The 17,118-nt window shown below is 50.9% G+C and overlaps 3 protein-coding genes across 3 annotated transcripts; all 3 read right to left on the bottom strand.

The window, feature by feature from the left end:
* Nucleotides 1-27: 27 nt before the first annotated feature.
* Nucleotides 28-6,053, bottom strand: UFD1CY (ubiquitin fusion degradation protein UFD1CY; the record flags this gene model as incomplete). Its single annotated transcript, XM_002365678.1, has 9 exons — nucleotides 28-927; nucleotides 1,504-1,626; nucleotides 1,892-1,971; nucleotides 2,578-2,689; nucleotides 2,966-3,059; nucleotides 3,556-3,686; nucleotides 4,140-4,208; nucleotides 5,397-5,482; nucleotides 5,918-6,053. 9 exons carry the CDS (start codon nucleotides 6,051-6,053, stop codon nucleotides 751-753), a joined length of 1,008 nt encoding a protein of 335 aa, XP_002365719.1. The 3' UTR covers nucleotides 28-750.
* Nucleotides 6,054-9,139: 3,086 nt separating this feature from the next.
* On the bottom strand, nucleotides 9,140-11,173 carry TGME49_270540 (Trm112p family domain-containing protein; the record flags this gene model as incomplete). Its single annotated transcript, XM_002365679.1, has 4 exons — nucleotides 9,140-9,241; nucleotides 9,660-9,746; nucleotides 10,383-10,542; nucleotides 11,142-11,173. The coding sequence occupies 4 exons, from the start codon at nucleotides 11,171-11,173 to the stop codon at nucleotides 9,140-9,142; spliced, it is 381 nt and encodes a 126-aa protein (XP_002365720.1).
* Nucleotides 11,174-14,725: 3,552 nt separating this feature from the next.
* On the bottom strand, nucleotides 14,726-16,793 carry TGME49_270550 (gamma-glutamyl phosphate reductase, putative; the record flags this gene model as incomplete). The annotated part of the gene is made up of 2 exons (XM_002365680.2): nucleotides 14,726-15,946; nucleotides 16,506-16,793. The coding sequence occupies 2 exons, from the start codon at nucleotides 16,791-16,793 to the stop codon at nucleotides 14,726-14,728; spliced, it is 1,509 nt and encodes a 502-aa protein (XP_002365721.1).
* Between the last annotated feature and the right edge of the window lie 325 nt (nucleotides 16,794-17,118).

Genomic DNA, 17,118 nt, shown 5'->3' with positions numbered 1-17,118 from the left:
CGAAGGCGCCCTTCCTCGCCCCGCGCCTGCTTTACACGTGGAACCTCCCAATCGAAGGCACCTCGATGCTTCTCTCTGCTCGAGCAGAAAGCGACTTCGCTCACCATATCCCTTCCAAAAAAAGAGGTCTTCCTCACACAAGACGCACCGGCTCACTTTTCCTCTCAACTCCACTGACAGAAACGATGCGACTCCATCTACACCGCACACAGTCGAACATGACACACACAGATATACCAATACATACATGTCTGTATATTTGTTCAGTTATTTCTAGGATTGAGCGTCCATAGGTTTGTTTCTGAGCCTCGTTTCTTTCACACTGTTCCTTCACAAGAGTCCAGGTTTATCACACACGCAAGGCGCTTATCTCTGCGAGCCCTTGCGAGGTCGAACGGCGAAGCCGCCGAAAGACCTGAGGGGACGTCGAGCCGCTTCTTCGAACTTTCTTCACCGTGCATTCAGCGCCGTTCTGTTCTCCACCGGGGGAGGGTGAGCCTCCTCTTCCGTGGAGTGGTTGGAGCGGCGCGTTCGTATACGACAGAACCTTTCTCTTGCCCCTTTGTTCTTTTCTCTCGCTTTCCTGCAAAATCCTCGACGGAGAAAAACAAATCTCAGAGACTTCCGGCCTCGCCGCTTTCTCCGGATCTCTCTGCGTCCTCTCCCTTTCTGCTCTGTTCTCGGCTCCCTTCTCTCTTCAGTCTCGTTCCTCCCTCTCTTCTCTCTCGGAGCTTTTCCTGGACGTCTCAGTTACTCGCAGGTATTGCCTTTTCCAAAGAACGCCGCGAATCCCCGGGAGTTGGCGCTTCCTTCACCGGCGTCTCCGGAGACACCCGGGAGGCGCCCTGCTGTCCCTGAGGAGACTTTTCCGATAAATCCAGGAATTCTTCCTTCTCGAACCAGTTCGTCGTACTCTGCACATTTCGTCTGCGACAAGAGAGGAGAACGCGCAAGCGGTCAAGAGATGAGAACTCGAGGCGACCAAGCACAAAATCCAGCAAAAAAAAGCTCGCAGGCGACCTGCAGACGTAGTGAAGACGAACGTGGAGAGTACCCTCTAAGCAGCAACTAACGCATGATGCTGGAGAAAGCGAATCGCCTACACTCCTCAGTCGACAAAAGAGGAAACAGGAGTGCCTCCTTGCATGCGCAGAGAGATCTCGACAGCGGACAGACACGAGAGCAGACGAAGGAGAAAGAGCAGAAGCGGACGACAACTAAACCGAGAAGCTTCTCTTAATTCGTTCTCTTGAGAAACATAAGAACAGTGTTTTCGGTAAAACGAATGCCTCCCCACAGTGTGAGGGCCAGATGCGCTTCAGATCGCCTTCGCATCGCAGACGGCGGCCTCTGTGTCAGACAAACGCTCGAATCGTTCTTTCAGATGCGCACAGTGTAGGTTTCTCGGGAGAAAGCTTCCGACGTTCTTTGTGTCTCGCCAGCGAGCGACAAAAAGCGTCGCGAAGGCGAACTAAAACAAAAACCAACGTCTTCCAAACTTACGCGGACGCCGTTTTTGATCCGGTTCTTCCACGGCTCCCGAGTTTCCTCTTCCTTCTTCGCTGGTGCGCTCTCGGGAGACGCTCTGATCGCCTTCCCGTCCAGCCGTGTGCCTTTCCCGGCAAACTGCAGCGAAAAACCATTGCCCGGAAATTGAAGAAAAAGATTTTAAAAGAATCAAAACAAATAGCACATCGCACGCGGGAGATGGTCACTCAGTCGCCTCAAAACGAACAAGAGGCGAGGCGCGCCTTGCGCGCGAGTGCAATACCTGCGAGGTCACAACGTCTGGCTGGAAAGCAAAGGGAGAGAGAGCGAGCGACTGAGAGAGAGGAGAGCCGAGAGGAAGCAACAAAAACAAAGGGAGGGAAGAAAAGAAAGAAAGTCTTACCAATACTCGTTGACTGCTGTCCGACTCTGCAGAGTCAATCTCCGAGGACTCTTCTTCGCTGTTCATCGCGGCGTCTGCTTCTGAAGGAGCCAAGAACGGCAACGAAGAAAATAAAGACGAGGTCCTTTAGAGAAGAACATTCGCAAGCTCACGCAAGTGAAGGAAACGCGAGAGCAGCCAACACAAAGGAGCAAATCAAAGAAGACGCGGATAAAGAGCAAAGCGAAACTGGCTGCAGAACCGAGGGAGAGACGAAGAAAGGAAGTCGAGAACAGAGAAAGCGCGAGATGAGCAAATGCAGCGAATCCACCAGAGGCCGTTCTCTGCTCGCGAGTGGACGCGCGCGAAGAAAAAAACTGGGAGAGAGAGAAAGATGATCGGTAAAGCAAGGCAACAGACATCTAGAGTTCTAGGCTTTACAGGGGGGACTGACTGAGAGACGCTGGGGGATCGACGGAAGCCGCAAACGAAGGAAAGAAACAACGCTTTTGCCGAGAAGACTCCCAACTGGAGGATCGAGAGAAAACGAGGAATTCTCTGAGACAGGCGGCAGCTCTGGATGGAAAACAACATTTCCTAGGGGAGCAGATATCCACAACTTGTGAGGAAGAGAACAGGGTTGTGCGAGAAACAACGGGAAGTCAGGTTGGTGACAGATGAAGAGGATTTTTTTCTTGTTCTCGCACCAGACGTGCTCTGCTTGGCTCGAACGGTCGGCTCAACGTAGCCCTCTGGAGCCTTGAATTCAACCTCCATGTCTGTTTCGATTATCGACACTGCAGGTGCCGGCCGGAGATCCTGAGGAAACCAGGAGAAAAGATCAAATAAACAGCTATGTCCGCCACCTCGTCCTGGATGTTCAAGCCTCCTCAAAGTTTGGCAAACAAAGCCTTCAGCTTCAGAGTCTTCAATCGCTGTCGCCAGATGGATGTTCTTTGTGTGTCTGGACTGTCTTTCTTTCACATATTCTCTTCCAGACCTTGTCTTCTTCTCCCTCGGAACTGTCTGCTTGTCTTCTTCCTCGCGCGTCTCCTTCGTTTGCGCAGACTCTTCTTCGCTGTCGCCGCTCCCTACCGTGACGAGAAGCTGGAATCCCTTGTCTAGAAAGGGCAAGTAAATCAGGTCCCCCACGGTCAGCGCGGCGTAGCCTCTGAGCGCCACCTCCAGCCTGGAAACGCAGCGAGACTCGCTTGCGGAGAAATCCGATTTCCTCGTGTGCCAAGCGTCACTCAACTTCTCTCTGGGACGCTCTCATCGGGAACTCTGGGCACTCAGTAAACATCTGCACCAGCATCCGTGAACCTTGTAAATAAATGAAGAGATATAGTTATATACGCAGTCAAACCAGAGTGTTTAATCAAGACAGGGACCTGCATACAGAGCAACCCAGATCCCGTTCAGATCGCCATGCGTAACTGTTTACCTTTATGAGTATATCCATCCAGACACCCTGCAAGCATAGATGTATGGGGATAGATCGATGCAAACGTGTATGCGAACAGAAGGGACGCTACAGAGAGATGCGAACGGACAGATGGAGAAGTCGAAGCATCTGAAGAGGGGCATGAAGATGGTTGCAGAGGTAAGTGGGGACTTGTCTGTCTGTGAAGGAACATAGACGACTGTAGGACGCTGCAAGTGCAACTGCGTGCGAGAGGACATACACAGCTCTTGGATTGGAAACTTGAAGGAACTCAGTGGTGACCGGTTGAAGCTCGACGAAGGTGCCTTTCGGCAAGCTGATGTTCCGGACTCGGACGATGTCTCCTTCTTCCAGTCCCAAATTTTGCATCATCTGCAAAGCAGAGAACGGGGACAAGCGTCTCCGCAAATCCGACAGGTTCTGGAGAGAAGGTGGACCTGTTGTGCATTCGCGGTCGTACACGAAGCGGCTTTCGGACAGGTACGGACGCCCACAACATGCACCCTCGAGGCCTCTCAACATCCACGCATGAGCAGGTGAAGGACTGTTGCGCCTTCTTCAGATCGACGAAAACTGTGTGGGGTGTCAACCTTAGACGCGGGAGAAACGGTTTTCTTCTCAGCAATCCCTCGAAGGGTCACAAGGTCTCCCACTGCTCTGTGACTTGTTTTGTCTCCCAGAGAAAACGCCGCGCTTCGACGCCACCCGCAGACGCGCGGCTTGAAGAGAGGCAACGGTCACTGAGGACAGGAAACCAGAAGGCAACAGATTCGCCGAGTTTTTAGATTCACTGAACGGATTCCCGCTTCACCCTTGAGCACTTGCCCAGTAAGGAAAGTGGCAAGTTCCTTCCTCCGCAACGAACTCGAGGACGCCGGTGTGCGTGCGACGATCCTGGAAAAAACAAAGGAGAAAGTGAGCCAAAGAACGACGAAAAAACACCCGCATGTGCAAACGTCTCCTCGAGAGAGACGAACGAGAAAATCCGAGAAAAGAAGGCGACGCAATCGCCACAGGCCCTCACTCGTGGAACTCAACACCAACAGAAGTGTGCATATGCGCTGAAGAGAACGACGCGAAAAACGAACGGAGAGAGAACGAACGCCGAAGAAAAAGCCTCTTGAGCACCCCGATACGCTACACAAAAAGAAGCTGACCTCTGACCGACAGCTTGGAGCATCAACCATACATGCCATCTCTCTCTTCTTCACATCTAAACATATGGACGTACTACACGGAATGAAATAGTGGTACACCCAGGATATGCATGTATCCGCAAACATTTAAACATATATATATATATATATATATATATATATATATATATGCATGTAAGCGAGGACGTTCGATACTTTCATCTCTGGAGCACAGTTTCCTTCCGGCAGTTCGTGTGACCTCAGAGCAGTAGAAGTCATGCAGTCCGACTAGCAGAGCGAGACATGAGACTGAACTTGCGATAGAGACATGCAGGTTGCATGAACGTTTACTAGCGCGTAAAGTTCCCTCCAGCACCTGAACTCGGTGACCAGTTCTTCGCGGGGAAACCAGAGTTCGCCAACACAAACGAGATTCAAGAAAAAAAATTGGGATCCATTCGAAATACGTCTTCTTCCACCTCGCGGAAAAAAACCAAGAAGCGACTCGCCAAACCAGTGCCCAGAACTACAGATCCACATATATACATATATGCATATATGTCTTATACATATATATATATATATATATCATTATGTTTATAATCCCGGCACCCAGTTGTATTTGTGCATGTATATATAAAGCGATTTCTATTATACTTATGTATATACATATATATATATATATATGTATGTATATGTATGTAACGTTTCTGCATGCGTTATTGTTTTGTTTTCTGTGGCGAGTTCGTATGGAGGGACACTGTGAGGAAGTCCGAACATAATTTGGCTCGGGAAGAACGGTGCAGAGAGACACGGTAAAAAGGACCGCAGAGAAGGAAGGCAGAGAAGAGACAAGAAGGCGACAGGCGAGACGGCAGCGCAGGAGAGCAGGAAGACGACTCGGAAAGACGACCATAGCGAGAAAAGCGAGTTTTCTTGAACTGACTTTCGCTTCGTTCACGACCTCGAAGAGCATCGGCCAAGAGATGTGGAGGCGCGCGAGCGCATGCAGCGCAGACTGCGGCAGCAAAACTGGAGAGAAAGACACACACAGTTTCCAAGCATAAGCAACGGCAACGCAGCTGCGCTGCTTACGCTTCCACCTCTGTTTCCTTTTGGTCTCCGTCATCTAAGACACAAGCAAAGTGCGAATCGTCCTCGAAAAGCAAAACTTCAACAAGTCAGTAAAACGGGGAAGCCCGCGTCTCAAGCAACGTCCGCAAATACTCTGCCTGCACACACACCTGAACAACATCTCTGATAAGGCAATACAAATATATATATATATATACATGTATTTTGTATTTATATATATATATATATATATGCATGTATGTATTTGTAAGTGGATGTTAAAAGGGAGAAAAGGGTACTGAAGAGAGACGGAGAGCAGACACAAACAAGAGAGAGAGTAGACACACTTTTCTGCTTGTCAGACGGAGAGACAGCAGCCGAGAGAGAGCGTACTTTTGTTGCCCTTTTCCATCTCGTCTTTCCCGATGAAGGAAACGGGGAAGCAGCTGTAGCACTGCGAAAAGCCGCTGCCGGGACCGCCGTCCATCTCGCCCATGCCCAGCAGATTCGCTACGTGGCGACTGAACATTGCGGCGCTTGAAGAAAAAAAAACAGAAATGGCAAACAAAAAAGACGCAGGAGACTCCGGCGTTGCAAAAGACTGCAGCGGCGACAAGCAGACGAAACCACGAGCAGGAGGGAACAGAGGAAAGAAGGCGGAGAAAGACGCAGCAGAAGACGACGCAAAAAGAGAAGCAGGAGACGAAGAGAAATGCAGGGGAAGAAGGCGAGGAAGGAACCGAGAAACGGAAGCAGGACTGCTGAAGAAGAAGAGAAAGGCGGGAGGACTCGCCAGCCGCGCAGGGAAGACGCAGGTGAAAGAGCAGAGCGACAAGAGAAATCTGTTTTCTGCGGGGAAGACACGAGCGTCCAAATGACAACCGGAACGAAGACGAGCAGCTTAGCAATTCGAAAAGGAATCTACTAAAACGAGTTGGAAAAAAGACACGAGCAGCCTCGCCGAGAAACTGCGACGACCGCGCACTGCCGCTCGAGAAAACTCGAGAGAAACTGGGACCGACAGGCCGACGAAGCGGACCAGGAAACGAGAGAGAGGAAAAGTGGTGCTCCTTCGGCAAAGATGAGAAATCGAGAAAAAGGAAAAAACGCGAGAAACAAAGTTCTGTTCTCGGCGAGGACGCGGACACGACGGAGAGACGACCGAGGATGCTTCCCCTCGACGAGAAGAGATTTTCGCCAGACACAGAACAGCGAGAAAAGGATCGAAGAGTTCACTTTTTCTCCTGCAAGAAGGCAGAAAAGTGGATAGGTGAGGCAAACCTCGAAACACACACATTTCCATCGAAAACGTGGTGAGTTGCTTCAGCGCATGCGCGCGACTTTTCGTGCTCCTGACCAACGGCGGAACACACGGCTCACGGCTCTTGTTGTCTTGAATGCCGGAAACAAACGAGAGAGACGGAAAAAACATTCAGGAAAGAAAAGTGGAGGTCTGTCTGAACAATCTGCGCCCTCGAAAAACGAAGATAGGAACGAGTTCCACGGGAACCAAGCGGGCAACTCTGTCTTGTACGTCCTGAGATATTTCCATAAAGACAGGTCGATACGATGACTGCTACAGATGTCCTCCTCACTTCACAGGTAAAAAGACATGTCTTACGAAGAACCCTCCACCACACACACGCACATACATACCTACTCAAACGCTTGCATACATGCATACATGTATACCTATATATATATATATATATGTATATATATACAAAGAGAGCTACATATAGGTATATCAGGTAGAACTACATACCCATCTCCACAGAGTGAATGTTTATATATATGTATATAGATAGATTGGAAACGCGGCATTTGAGGGTGATGTATTAGGCGAGAGACCAGCGCCGCCTTTTCTGGACTTGAGGGTGTAGCGTCTTCCTTGCGCCGGGAACGTGATTTCTGTGACAGGGGAATTGCCTAAAAACATCGAGTCTCGATTATTTTTGAGAAAAATTTGAATTCCGAGCCTTCACTTGTCTGACGCAGCTCAGGGGCAGTAGACGATCCTCCACCACCTAGTCCGGTAATGTGTTTCTGTGCATTCAAAGAGGCAGTGGGTGACGGGGGTCTGCGGCTTCTCTGTTTTTCCTTCTCTCACGAACGCATGCATGAACGAGCCTCTCAGCCGTCGCCTTTTTTCAGAGAAAACTTGCATCAGAACTTCCTGTTTCCAAGGGCGGTCCCGTGAAAACGGCGTGTCTGTCTACTTTGCGGCGAGTCCGTAAATTGCGGAAAGGAGACAGTCTTTCGAGAGCCTTTGATGCGCGTTTCGTTTTCGTTCTGCTCCCCCGCCAAGCCGTTCGAAGAAGTCTGTCACAACAGGGGAGTCTTGGCATTTCGCGTGGAGAACCACGAGCCCTCGCATTGTCTCAGGCGCGTGGAAGAAAAACGGAGCTGGGGCTCCTTGTACAGAGACTGGGAGCTGAGCAGCGAGCCAAGCACCTGCTGTCGAGTGTCGAGACACCGGCAGCAGTTCACGGATGTTTTCTGTTCAAGTTCACTTGATAGAAAACGGCGTTTCCTGCACACGAAACGCGTTCCTTTCTCTTCACCTGCGCGCTTCGCGTTCCAAGAGGGAAGCGACTTTTCGCGGCAATGGTGTTTGTGTAGAAGAGGCGAAGCACCCGGAAGAGTAAATTGACAAAGAGCACAGCCAGATATAAAGACACAGAGAGATTGGAAGGTCGGTAAAAATACGATGCGAAACAGACGTACAAAAAGAAAACATGACCTGCGGAATTCGACTCCGGAAAGATGCATCTGTCGCATGTGCCTCGGTCCTTGCCGTCTTGGGCGTTCGTCGTTTTTCTTCTTCGTCTCCACTTTCTGTTCGTCTTCCATCATCTTCCCTATGCCGTCTGTCTTCTTCTTTTCCATACAGGGTCCTTCTTCTTCCTCCGCTTCGTTCTCCCCCGGTCGGCTTCACCTCACGTTGTCTCCTTTTCTTGTGTGGGCGGCCACCGTCATCTCACCGCGGTCCTTCCTGTGTTCTCCTCCTCCTCCCCTCTCTCTCTCATTCTGTGTTGCCCGACGATGGTGGAGCATCCCCAGCGACCGTATCCGAGAGGACGCGATCGATCTGAAACCTACTCGAGCTCGACGCCCTGTTCCACGTTATAAGATGAGGTTGTATGTCACTCCTCCCAGAGATGAAAAGGCTGTCAACACCCTCAGCTCTGGCTTCAAGAGGAAGCTTCCAGCTGCAGCGAGGATCGGACAGTGTTGTCATCTGCTTCTCGGAAGTCTTCTCAGTATTTCCAGGAGCGCGTTCGCATCACCTTGCCCTAGAAGAAGGAAGGCCTGTCGCCTTCACCATTTTTCTCGAACTCGACACTGCACACAGCGCGCTTCCCTCACACCCTGGCTCCTTCGAGTCGTTCCACGCCTCCCGCTGTGCTTGGCCTTCTGACTCTCCCTTTCTAGATATTTCTTCTACCGTTGGACTTCTCCAGAGGCCCTGCGTGGACGGTTTCCTACTGGCTTCCTCCGACATTCTCCAGCGTTTTTCCCCGTCGTTTTCCCTCCCACACTCGCTTTCCAGCCTGCGTTCACCGGCGCGTCTGACGTTCTTCCGACGCTTGTGTCCGGCTGCGTTCGGCGCGTCTACACTTCGTCGTCTTGCAGTAGCATGTTCGGAATGCCGTTGGAAACCGGGTACTCTCTGGCGCAGACCGGACAGACGAGCTTCCCCTCCAGAACGTGGAACTGCACACAAAGAAGCACAAAACCGTCGACGCATCCCTCGACTTCGGGAAGACCGCGTCACAGACAAAACGGGAGAAACGAAGTCCAACAGAGGTCGACGCAAACACAAACGTCAAGCCAGTCCAGACGGTGTCTGCAAGTGCGTTGGCCGGCTTTCGCTCGAAGCGCGAAATGCATGCAGCGGCGCGGAAACGTTAACAGGGAAGCGTAGCAAGGCGCCACTGCACCGAGGCACAGCGGGCAGAAGCGAAGAGAGTAAGGTTCTCCGTTTCCATTTCTGTACAGAAACAGTCGACCTGACGCAAGTGGACGCATCGCCAAACGCAGGCGTTTACGCTTCTGTCTGCGGGGAGAGCCGACAAACTGCAGGACTCGGCCTGGATCGAAGAACAAAGCACGACGCATGAAAAACGTTTACCTCGACAACGGCCTCGTGGACAGCGCGAAGAAAATGTTCATCGGACTTGTCCGACTCTGTGAAGGTTGGCGGCAGCTGAAGGCCGAACTGCGAAAAGGAAGCAGTGGTGAAAAAAACGGATCTTGCAGACCATACTTGAAGAACGTCCAGCCTTTGAGAGCCACTGTGGCTGGGCGATCAAAGTCGAATGACAGGCACACTTGTGTTCCACATGCCTTTCTAGTGAACTCGATTTGAAGTCCCCTTCTGCGTGACGGGCAGCGAGAAATACGAGAAAGAAAACCTGAGACGTGAGTTCTGGGTGTGAATCCACAATTTGCCTAAGAAATACCAGTTTCTCTTGACAAGCCGAATTTCTCTGCAAAGACTGCACTTTGTCTCAGGCGGTGCTTGCCGGTCGGTTCGCCCTGTTGTTTGCCTTTGCCTTTGCCTGTCTTCTTTGATGTCGCCTTCTTCTCCCTGTGTGTGCGGATGTTGCCGTTGTCACCTCAGACGCTTTCCGCTGCTTTCCTGCGCTCGTTTCCTTCCGTCAGTCTCCGTTATCTCCTGTTTCTCGCGTTTCCGCCTTCCTCTGTACATTCGTTCATCCGTCCGCCTCGGCTAGATCCTCCTCCTCTCCCACCCCCCGAGTCCTGCGTCTTCGCTCTTATCTCCCCTTCCTTACTTCTCTCTCCGTCTCTCTACTCGCCTCTTCTTCGCCTATCTGCCTCTTCGTCGACTCACCTGGTCTGCAGTCTTCACCAGCGCTTCCCAGTCCAGCTTTCCGAGCAGCTGCTTCACCAGCTCCGGCTGAAACTCCGAAGGTTCGACCGTCGTCGCGTCCTCGCTCTTCTCGTCCACCACGATCTTCAAGGGAAACCCACCGGTGCACTGGCGCCGGTTGCTGGGCAGCGCATGCAGCCACACACAAATCTCGGAAACAAAAGATCCACACCAGGCGCTCGCAGGGAGGCCAGACAAGACAGACCGGCGCGGCAAGAGAGCTAGCAGAGGCGAAAAGAAAGGAAACCTCGGAACGCAAGGCGATTTGACGGAGAAAGGAGAGATGAGAGGCAGACACAAGATACAGAAGGACAGAATAGTGAGTTTCGTTCAAACCAGGAAACGGAAACGGAAGCGAGGAGGAAGGCAAGAGGGACAAGCATACACACATCCACAACACAAGGTTGCAGAGGAGGTTGATGAGCAACCAAGGCATTGACTTTTTCTAGTTTTACACTGTCCACGATTCAGAGAGTGGAACGCCGACCGGCCTTGCGCGGTGCTTTGCCGCAACACGCGCAACTACGCAGAGGCTTCGAGTACCGGAAGGAAATGCTGCCGACGCGCCAACAGAGACAAAGCAACACTCAGCTGCGACCGGTCCGCTGTCACGTCAGGGCGTTTCTCTGGGGCCTTCCGCAGGGGCGAGGCAGAACCGAAGCGCCGGTTTCGCGCGTTCTCGCTTTCGTGAGAAATCCCCGCGAGGAGGCAAAAGCTCACCAGGCAATCAAATTGTGAGTCAGGAGTCGCATGGTGTCGAGAGCAGAGGGAGACGAAGAAAGGAGGAGGAGAAACGAAAGGTCAAGTGGCGACCCTCGAGAAGACGCAGAGCGGAGAGAGCCTTCGTGGGGCCGGAGGAAAAACAGGTTTCAGGAAAGAGAAGGGAGTGGATCTACGCAACCTGCCTGCTGCGCAGAAACGAGGAAGGAGACGGAGGAAGAGAGAAGAAGACGGGGAAGCGAGGAAAAAGACGAGAAGGAATTGTCAGACGAAAAATTGCGGTTGCTGCCGCGAGAGCTGAAAAAACAAGAGACCGAGATCGAGGAGTCGACAGAGGGCGAGGAACCACAGAAAAAATCGACGAAAAATCCGCGAACAGACAGAGACCAGAAGCAATCGAGAGACCCAGGTGTCCACTTTTTCGTGGAGAAAGCTTCAAAGAGTTTCTTCAGAGTCTCGGAAACCTGCAAAGGCCAGGGATTCTTTGTTCTCCTTTGCCCCGAGGTTCGAACGAGACTGTGACGCACATTGAAAAGAAGTCAAAGCTTCGATTTTTCGCAAAAGGCGAAAAGGACGGCACGAAGAAAGAAAAACAGCAGACAGAAACCCTCAACCCCTCTCTCATCGAAGAAGTTCTTCGTCGATGCTCGCGCATGCAAAAACGAAAATTGGTGAGCAGCGGGAAGGACACTCGCGTTTCTGAAGAGCCAAGGAAACGAGCAGCGGAAAAAACGAGACATTTAGTCTTGAGAAAATGGGAGAGAGACGGCAACGATCCTATCAGGAAATGGTCGTCAAAGAAAACCCTGAGACGAGTGCCAGCTTTCAGCTATTTTTCGGTTCTGCATGCAACTCTCCCATGCGGGAAAGTGACGCCTTCGCAGGCTGCATGTGCGGGAGGCAACGACGAAAAAACGAAAAAAAGAAGGGATCGAAACTTTGGAAATTTCAGCAACGTGTTTAGGGCGAGACGCGTTCATTGAAGAAAGTTCTTGTCTCTTGTTTGGAGAATTCATTCAGTTTCGCTCATCCAGAAAAGTGGAGACATACCGGCAGGGATCGTGTCAAACAATCACGCGTATAAGTAACAGTCATGGGTCCTCGGCCTGCACCAACATTCGCAAATAGACTACGAAGTGAAAATTATGATATGCATACTGCTTGTTAGCAAGTGATGGCTTTCCAAAGATACGGATACACACACTATGCTAAATGCACTTTAAAACGATGTGGCCGTGAGAAGCATTCTTTAGAATATGCTGTTCGTTGTTTCCCGTTACGCCAGCGTCTTCTTGAGTTTTCACACCTTACTGTTACCACTGAGTGAAAACCGAGAAGATGTCGACGTTTTCAGTCCTCGGCTATCTCCATCCGCTCGTATCCCAGCTAAAGTAGTGCCTCTGACGGCGCTGATCTCTCGTTCAAGCATGCAAAGTGATAGTTTCGCCTCATATGTGATAACTTCCTTTAGCTGTTAAGACGAGTGATAGAGAAACAGAAATTCGACTAGTACGTGTAAAATGTGGCGATAGAAAAAATGACCGTCACAAGAAGAAGAATGCCGTGTCCCTCCTTTTTCGGGCTTTCTTGCGCGAACACTTTTCTCTCTGGCAACAAAGCACAAAGCAGATGGTACACACACACCGGTTTTTGCTGCCACGTAGAACTTGTCATTGCTCTAGCCTAGAGATACAAAGAGAAGTGAGAAATGGATGCTAGAATGAAGGACGGACACCTTGGGCTGCAAATATCCGAACGTACGTTGGCGTTTAAAAGTTGTAGATACGAACGACATGTACGTATAGAACATACTCTAATTTATTTTAGGCGCCGTACCAGAATACGCTCATACATTTTTTTCTTTTGAACAGGTCGCTAAGAGATCGTGATGTCCTTCAGCAAGTTTCAGCAGTCTGTTTGATGTGCGCTCCAACCCTTCCCTATGGGTCGTTGCACTCTGATTTATGGATCCTCTGTGTCGATCCTGTCAGGTGCTCTGGTACAGAACACTAACATTGATGCCTTGATAAAACATCAGAAGACTGTAGCTTTCTCACGCTCGCTGATCTTCACGACCATGACAATCCACGAAAACAAATGCCACTTGTTAATTTCTGTCAGCGTCCAGTCCAACGGGAAAAGTTATCGTGGTGTCGCCAACGCTGCCTGAAGAGCCTTTGCTCCATCGGCAACACATTCCACGCATTTCTTAAATAATTCAGAATACACTCAGTCTATTAAGGTCAGTAGGTTTCGCGACACAACGAAGTAATCTACATGTTCCACCGCTTGTTTACGATCCTGCCTGTTCCTGCGAGGTTCACGGAACACTCGAGTACTGTCGGGACTTGCCGATGTACGGCAATCTCTGACGCCCTTCTGTACTCTTGTAGGCGTGTTCCGCGACTTTCTCAGGTTGACAAAATTGGGGGCAATGATAGAGAATGCTGCTGCCTTATGAGCTGAAGGGGGATTGCAAACTCCTCGTTTCGTATTATAGACAGCCTGCTGGTCACGGGAGCTTTCTTGCTTCACCCTTTCATCGGCATTACTCGTTTCACGACTTGGAGTTGTTAAAAAGAGAGGTGGAAACAGAAGAACGAGTAGAGAGAGACGGACAGGGAGGGAGGGGCAGAGAAAGCAAGGAATGCAGAAGTACAACACAGGAAAGGTCTTTGTTGGAAGGGAACGAAAAAGTGGGAGCAGTGGGGTTGAAGAAAATCGAGTAGGTCACGGCAAGAAGCGGACGGACGGCAGCAAACTGCAAAAACGTGAACGGAAAACGGGGACAAGCAGTGTCACCGTCACTACCGGAAAATACCACGATATCCAGACAAGACAATAAGGAAGAGTTTGTAGGCAGACTGAAAATAACGATGTCCTTGTTTTTCCAGATTCTAGCCACGCTTCTCGAGTTGCATTTCTCTAGATAGTTCGCAGTGCACTGAGGATCAGACCGATAACCAAAGCGAGAGAGAAATGGAAACTCCCGAGGAGATGCGAGGTGACATAGAGGCAGCAGACTGACGGAGAAGCAGAAGCAGCAGGCGAGGGATAACCAATTGGCATATCGATAGTTCCCTGTTAATACACTGGGGGCCTTTTTCCTCGGCACTCATCCGCGCCAGCCGACAGCACGAACACGAACGACGTGATTTTTGTTGCTAAACCAAGTTCATAAATGAAGCATCTTTCTCTTCAGTCCGGAATATTTCGGTCGACAACAACCACAGACAGGACCGAGACAAAAGTGAATCAGTTGTTCAGAAGGCCGGTGGACAACACGGCAGAAAACGGTATAACATGGAACGACAAAGGGAAAGGGCACACATCTAAAGCCCAAAATCGTGTTAAAATATCCTGTTTCGTCTCTACTGTCTGTAAACACAATGGATTCGATCTACCCGTACGGAATCAGCTTAATTGGGCCTGGAACGTTACATATCGTGGCAGGCCGTCACATTCGATGATATACGTGTTCGCTTCCCCTCATTTCCAGTTCCCTTGACAGAAAAGCACCTGCAACGGAGACCCAACAAATAGTTCTCTTTTCTCCGAACAGAGCTCTGTCTTGCGTCTTCTTCCTAGTTTGCTAGTTGTCTCTCGCTCCTCGGTTTGTCTGTCGCCAGCGGTCGGTGGGTGTACCGCGCTCTCCCTTCCTCGAAGTCGCCTACAGTGTGTCCATCTCCGTAGAGACAGTATTTGTAAGTTACGAGGCCCTGCAAGCCGACCGGCCCTCGCGCGTGGATTTTGTTGGTGGAAACGCCGACCTCTGCGCCAAAGCCGTAGCGGTAGCCGTCGGCGAATCGTGTAGAACAGTTGCAGTAGCAGCCGGCAGAATCGACGCCCTTCATGAATTGCTCCGCGTGCGCTTTGTTTTCTGTGATGATGCAGTCTGTGTGGTGTGAGCCGTGGCTGTTGATGTGAGCAATGGCCTCTTGGAGTGAATCTACCGTTTTCACCGCTAGAACAGGAGCCAGCCACTCGGTGTGGAAATCGTGCTCACTCGCAACCGCCACAAACTGAGCGTGTGCCTCGAGTGTATGGACAGCCTGTGTTTTGAGAACTTCAAGTGCCGCGGAATCGACTTTGAACGTGACTCCGCGGAGCGCTAACTGAGAAATGATTGCCGGGAGAAAGGTGGGTAGAATTTCTCGGTGAACCAACAGCGATTCGACTGTGTTGCATGCGGCTACATACTGCAGTTTCGAGTCCGCGACGATTTTCGCTGCTTTTCCGAGATCGGCCGCGGCATCCACGTAGATGTGGCAGATTCCGTCTGCGTGCCCGAGGACCGGGATGCGCGTGTTTTCCTTGATGTACTTGACCAGACTGTTGGAGCCTCGCGGCACAACGAGATCGACCTCGTCGTCCAGCTGCAGCAACTCCGTCACTTCCTGGCGATCCTCGATCAGCTGCAGCACTTCCCTCGATATCGCTGCACTTGCAGCTTTCTCTAGCCCCCAACGCAAAGCTTTGAATACTGCCCGATTCGTCTCCCTTGCCTCCTTCCCTCCCTTCAGTAGCAGCGCGTTTCCGGTCTTGAGCGCAAGACCGGCAACTTGCACGGCCGCCTCCGGACGCGCCTCGTAAATGACGGCGATAACGCCAATCGGGCACGACAAACGAAACAACTCCAAGTGACTCCCCAACTCCGTTGCTAAGTCACAAACCCCCAGAGGGTCGTCTTTGGCAATCAACGAGTCGAGCCCGCTCAGCAGCGTCTCAAATTTCTGACCGCGACAATTCAGTCGTTGGAACACAGGCGATGAAAGCTCCCCCGCGGCGACCGCCACTTTCGCTGCCTGAGGCAAGAGGCGAACACAGTGACACACATGCCGTCGATTGTTCGTTGCTCTGTGCTCGAGTCAAATACATGAGCAGCTGCACTTTGGTCCCACACGACGCGTCGTATTCTTGATCACAGCCGCACATCCACAACCACATTCAGCCAAAAGCATTAATATGATTCCATATGTACGTATATATATATATATATACATATATATATATATATATAATTACATGCTACTAGGCATGCATACACGCGTGTGGGCATGTGAGTACAAGGAGATCTGTTCGTCTGTAGTGCAACCGATACAAAACTTTCTTCCGTTCGTCAAACACTTCTCCTTGACAAACAGCTTCATTACCCAGCTTCCGACCATTTGACGACTTAACGCTTAGCCTTGAGTGTCTTTTTCTCTCCCTCTCGGCGGTCTCTCCTCTAACTGTGACTTCGTCCGGTCCTTCCAGTGCTTGGTTGTAACCGTCGAGCCCGCGTCTGAAGCTAAATGAAATATATTTTTTTAGCACGTTTTTCATTTGCCCCCTTTCGCTTCTTTCCGGCATCCCTCGTCTTACTTCTAGCTCTCGCTGATTTGCGGCTTCAATTTCTTCTCGGAAATGAACAAGGCCGTCCTTGTAAGCTTGCAGAGCTGCGTTTCTTTCCTCCAGGGTGCTCGTCTGGAGCAGCCGAGATGCGGCGCGTGCCAGCTGCGCCATAAGTCGAACAGAACCCGGTTTGCTTTCCCCATTCTGAGTGCTAACGTCTGGGCCATCTATTTTGTCCTCCGAGTCATTTTGCATCTTTTTGGCTTCCTCCGGAGCGAGCGTCCCGCTCTCTACGACGTTCATACCTTGCAGCGACATGCTGCCGAATTAGATGAATAAACGGAAACGAAGATGTAAACAATATGAAGAGGCGAAGAAGCAATTCGGGAGTGACACACAATCGAAGGCACGTTTCGCTTGATAGGAAAGATGTTTCTCGCTCTATGTTCCGCCACAAACGGGAGTTAGGATCATGACAGTTACAATGACGGCAAACGACGCTAGCTAAGTCAGATACGAGGACGTGTGGAAATCCGCCGCTCAGCCTGTGGGCTGCTGCCGATCAAGAAAGGAGGCGGAAGCTGGTGGTAATACGACGGAACACAAGATGAGAATGAAACGGATTTCAAAGAAAGGAAACAGG

This window comes from Toxoplasma gondii, chromosome VIII, assembly GCF_000006565.2.
Source record: "Toxoplasma gondii ME49 chromosome VIII, whole genome shotgun sequence".
Lineage (NCBI taxonomy): Eukaryota > Apicomplexa > Conoidasida > Eucoccidiorida > Sarcocystidae > Toxoplasma > Toxoplasma gondii.
Note: the sequence above shows the minus strand (reverse complement) of the source record. Positions and strands in the feature narration are given on the sequence as shown.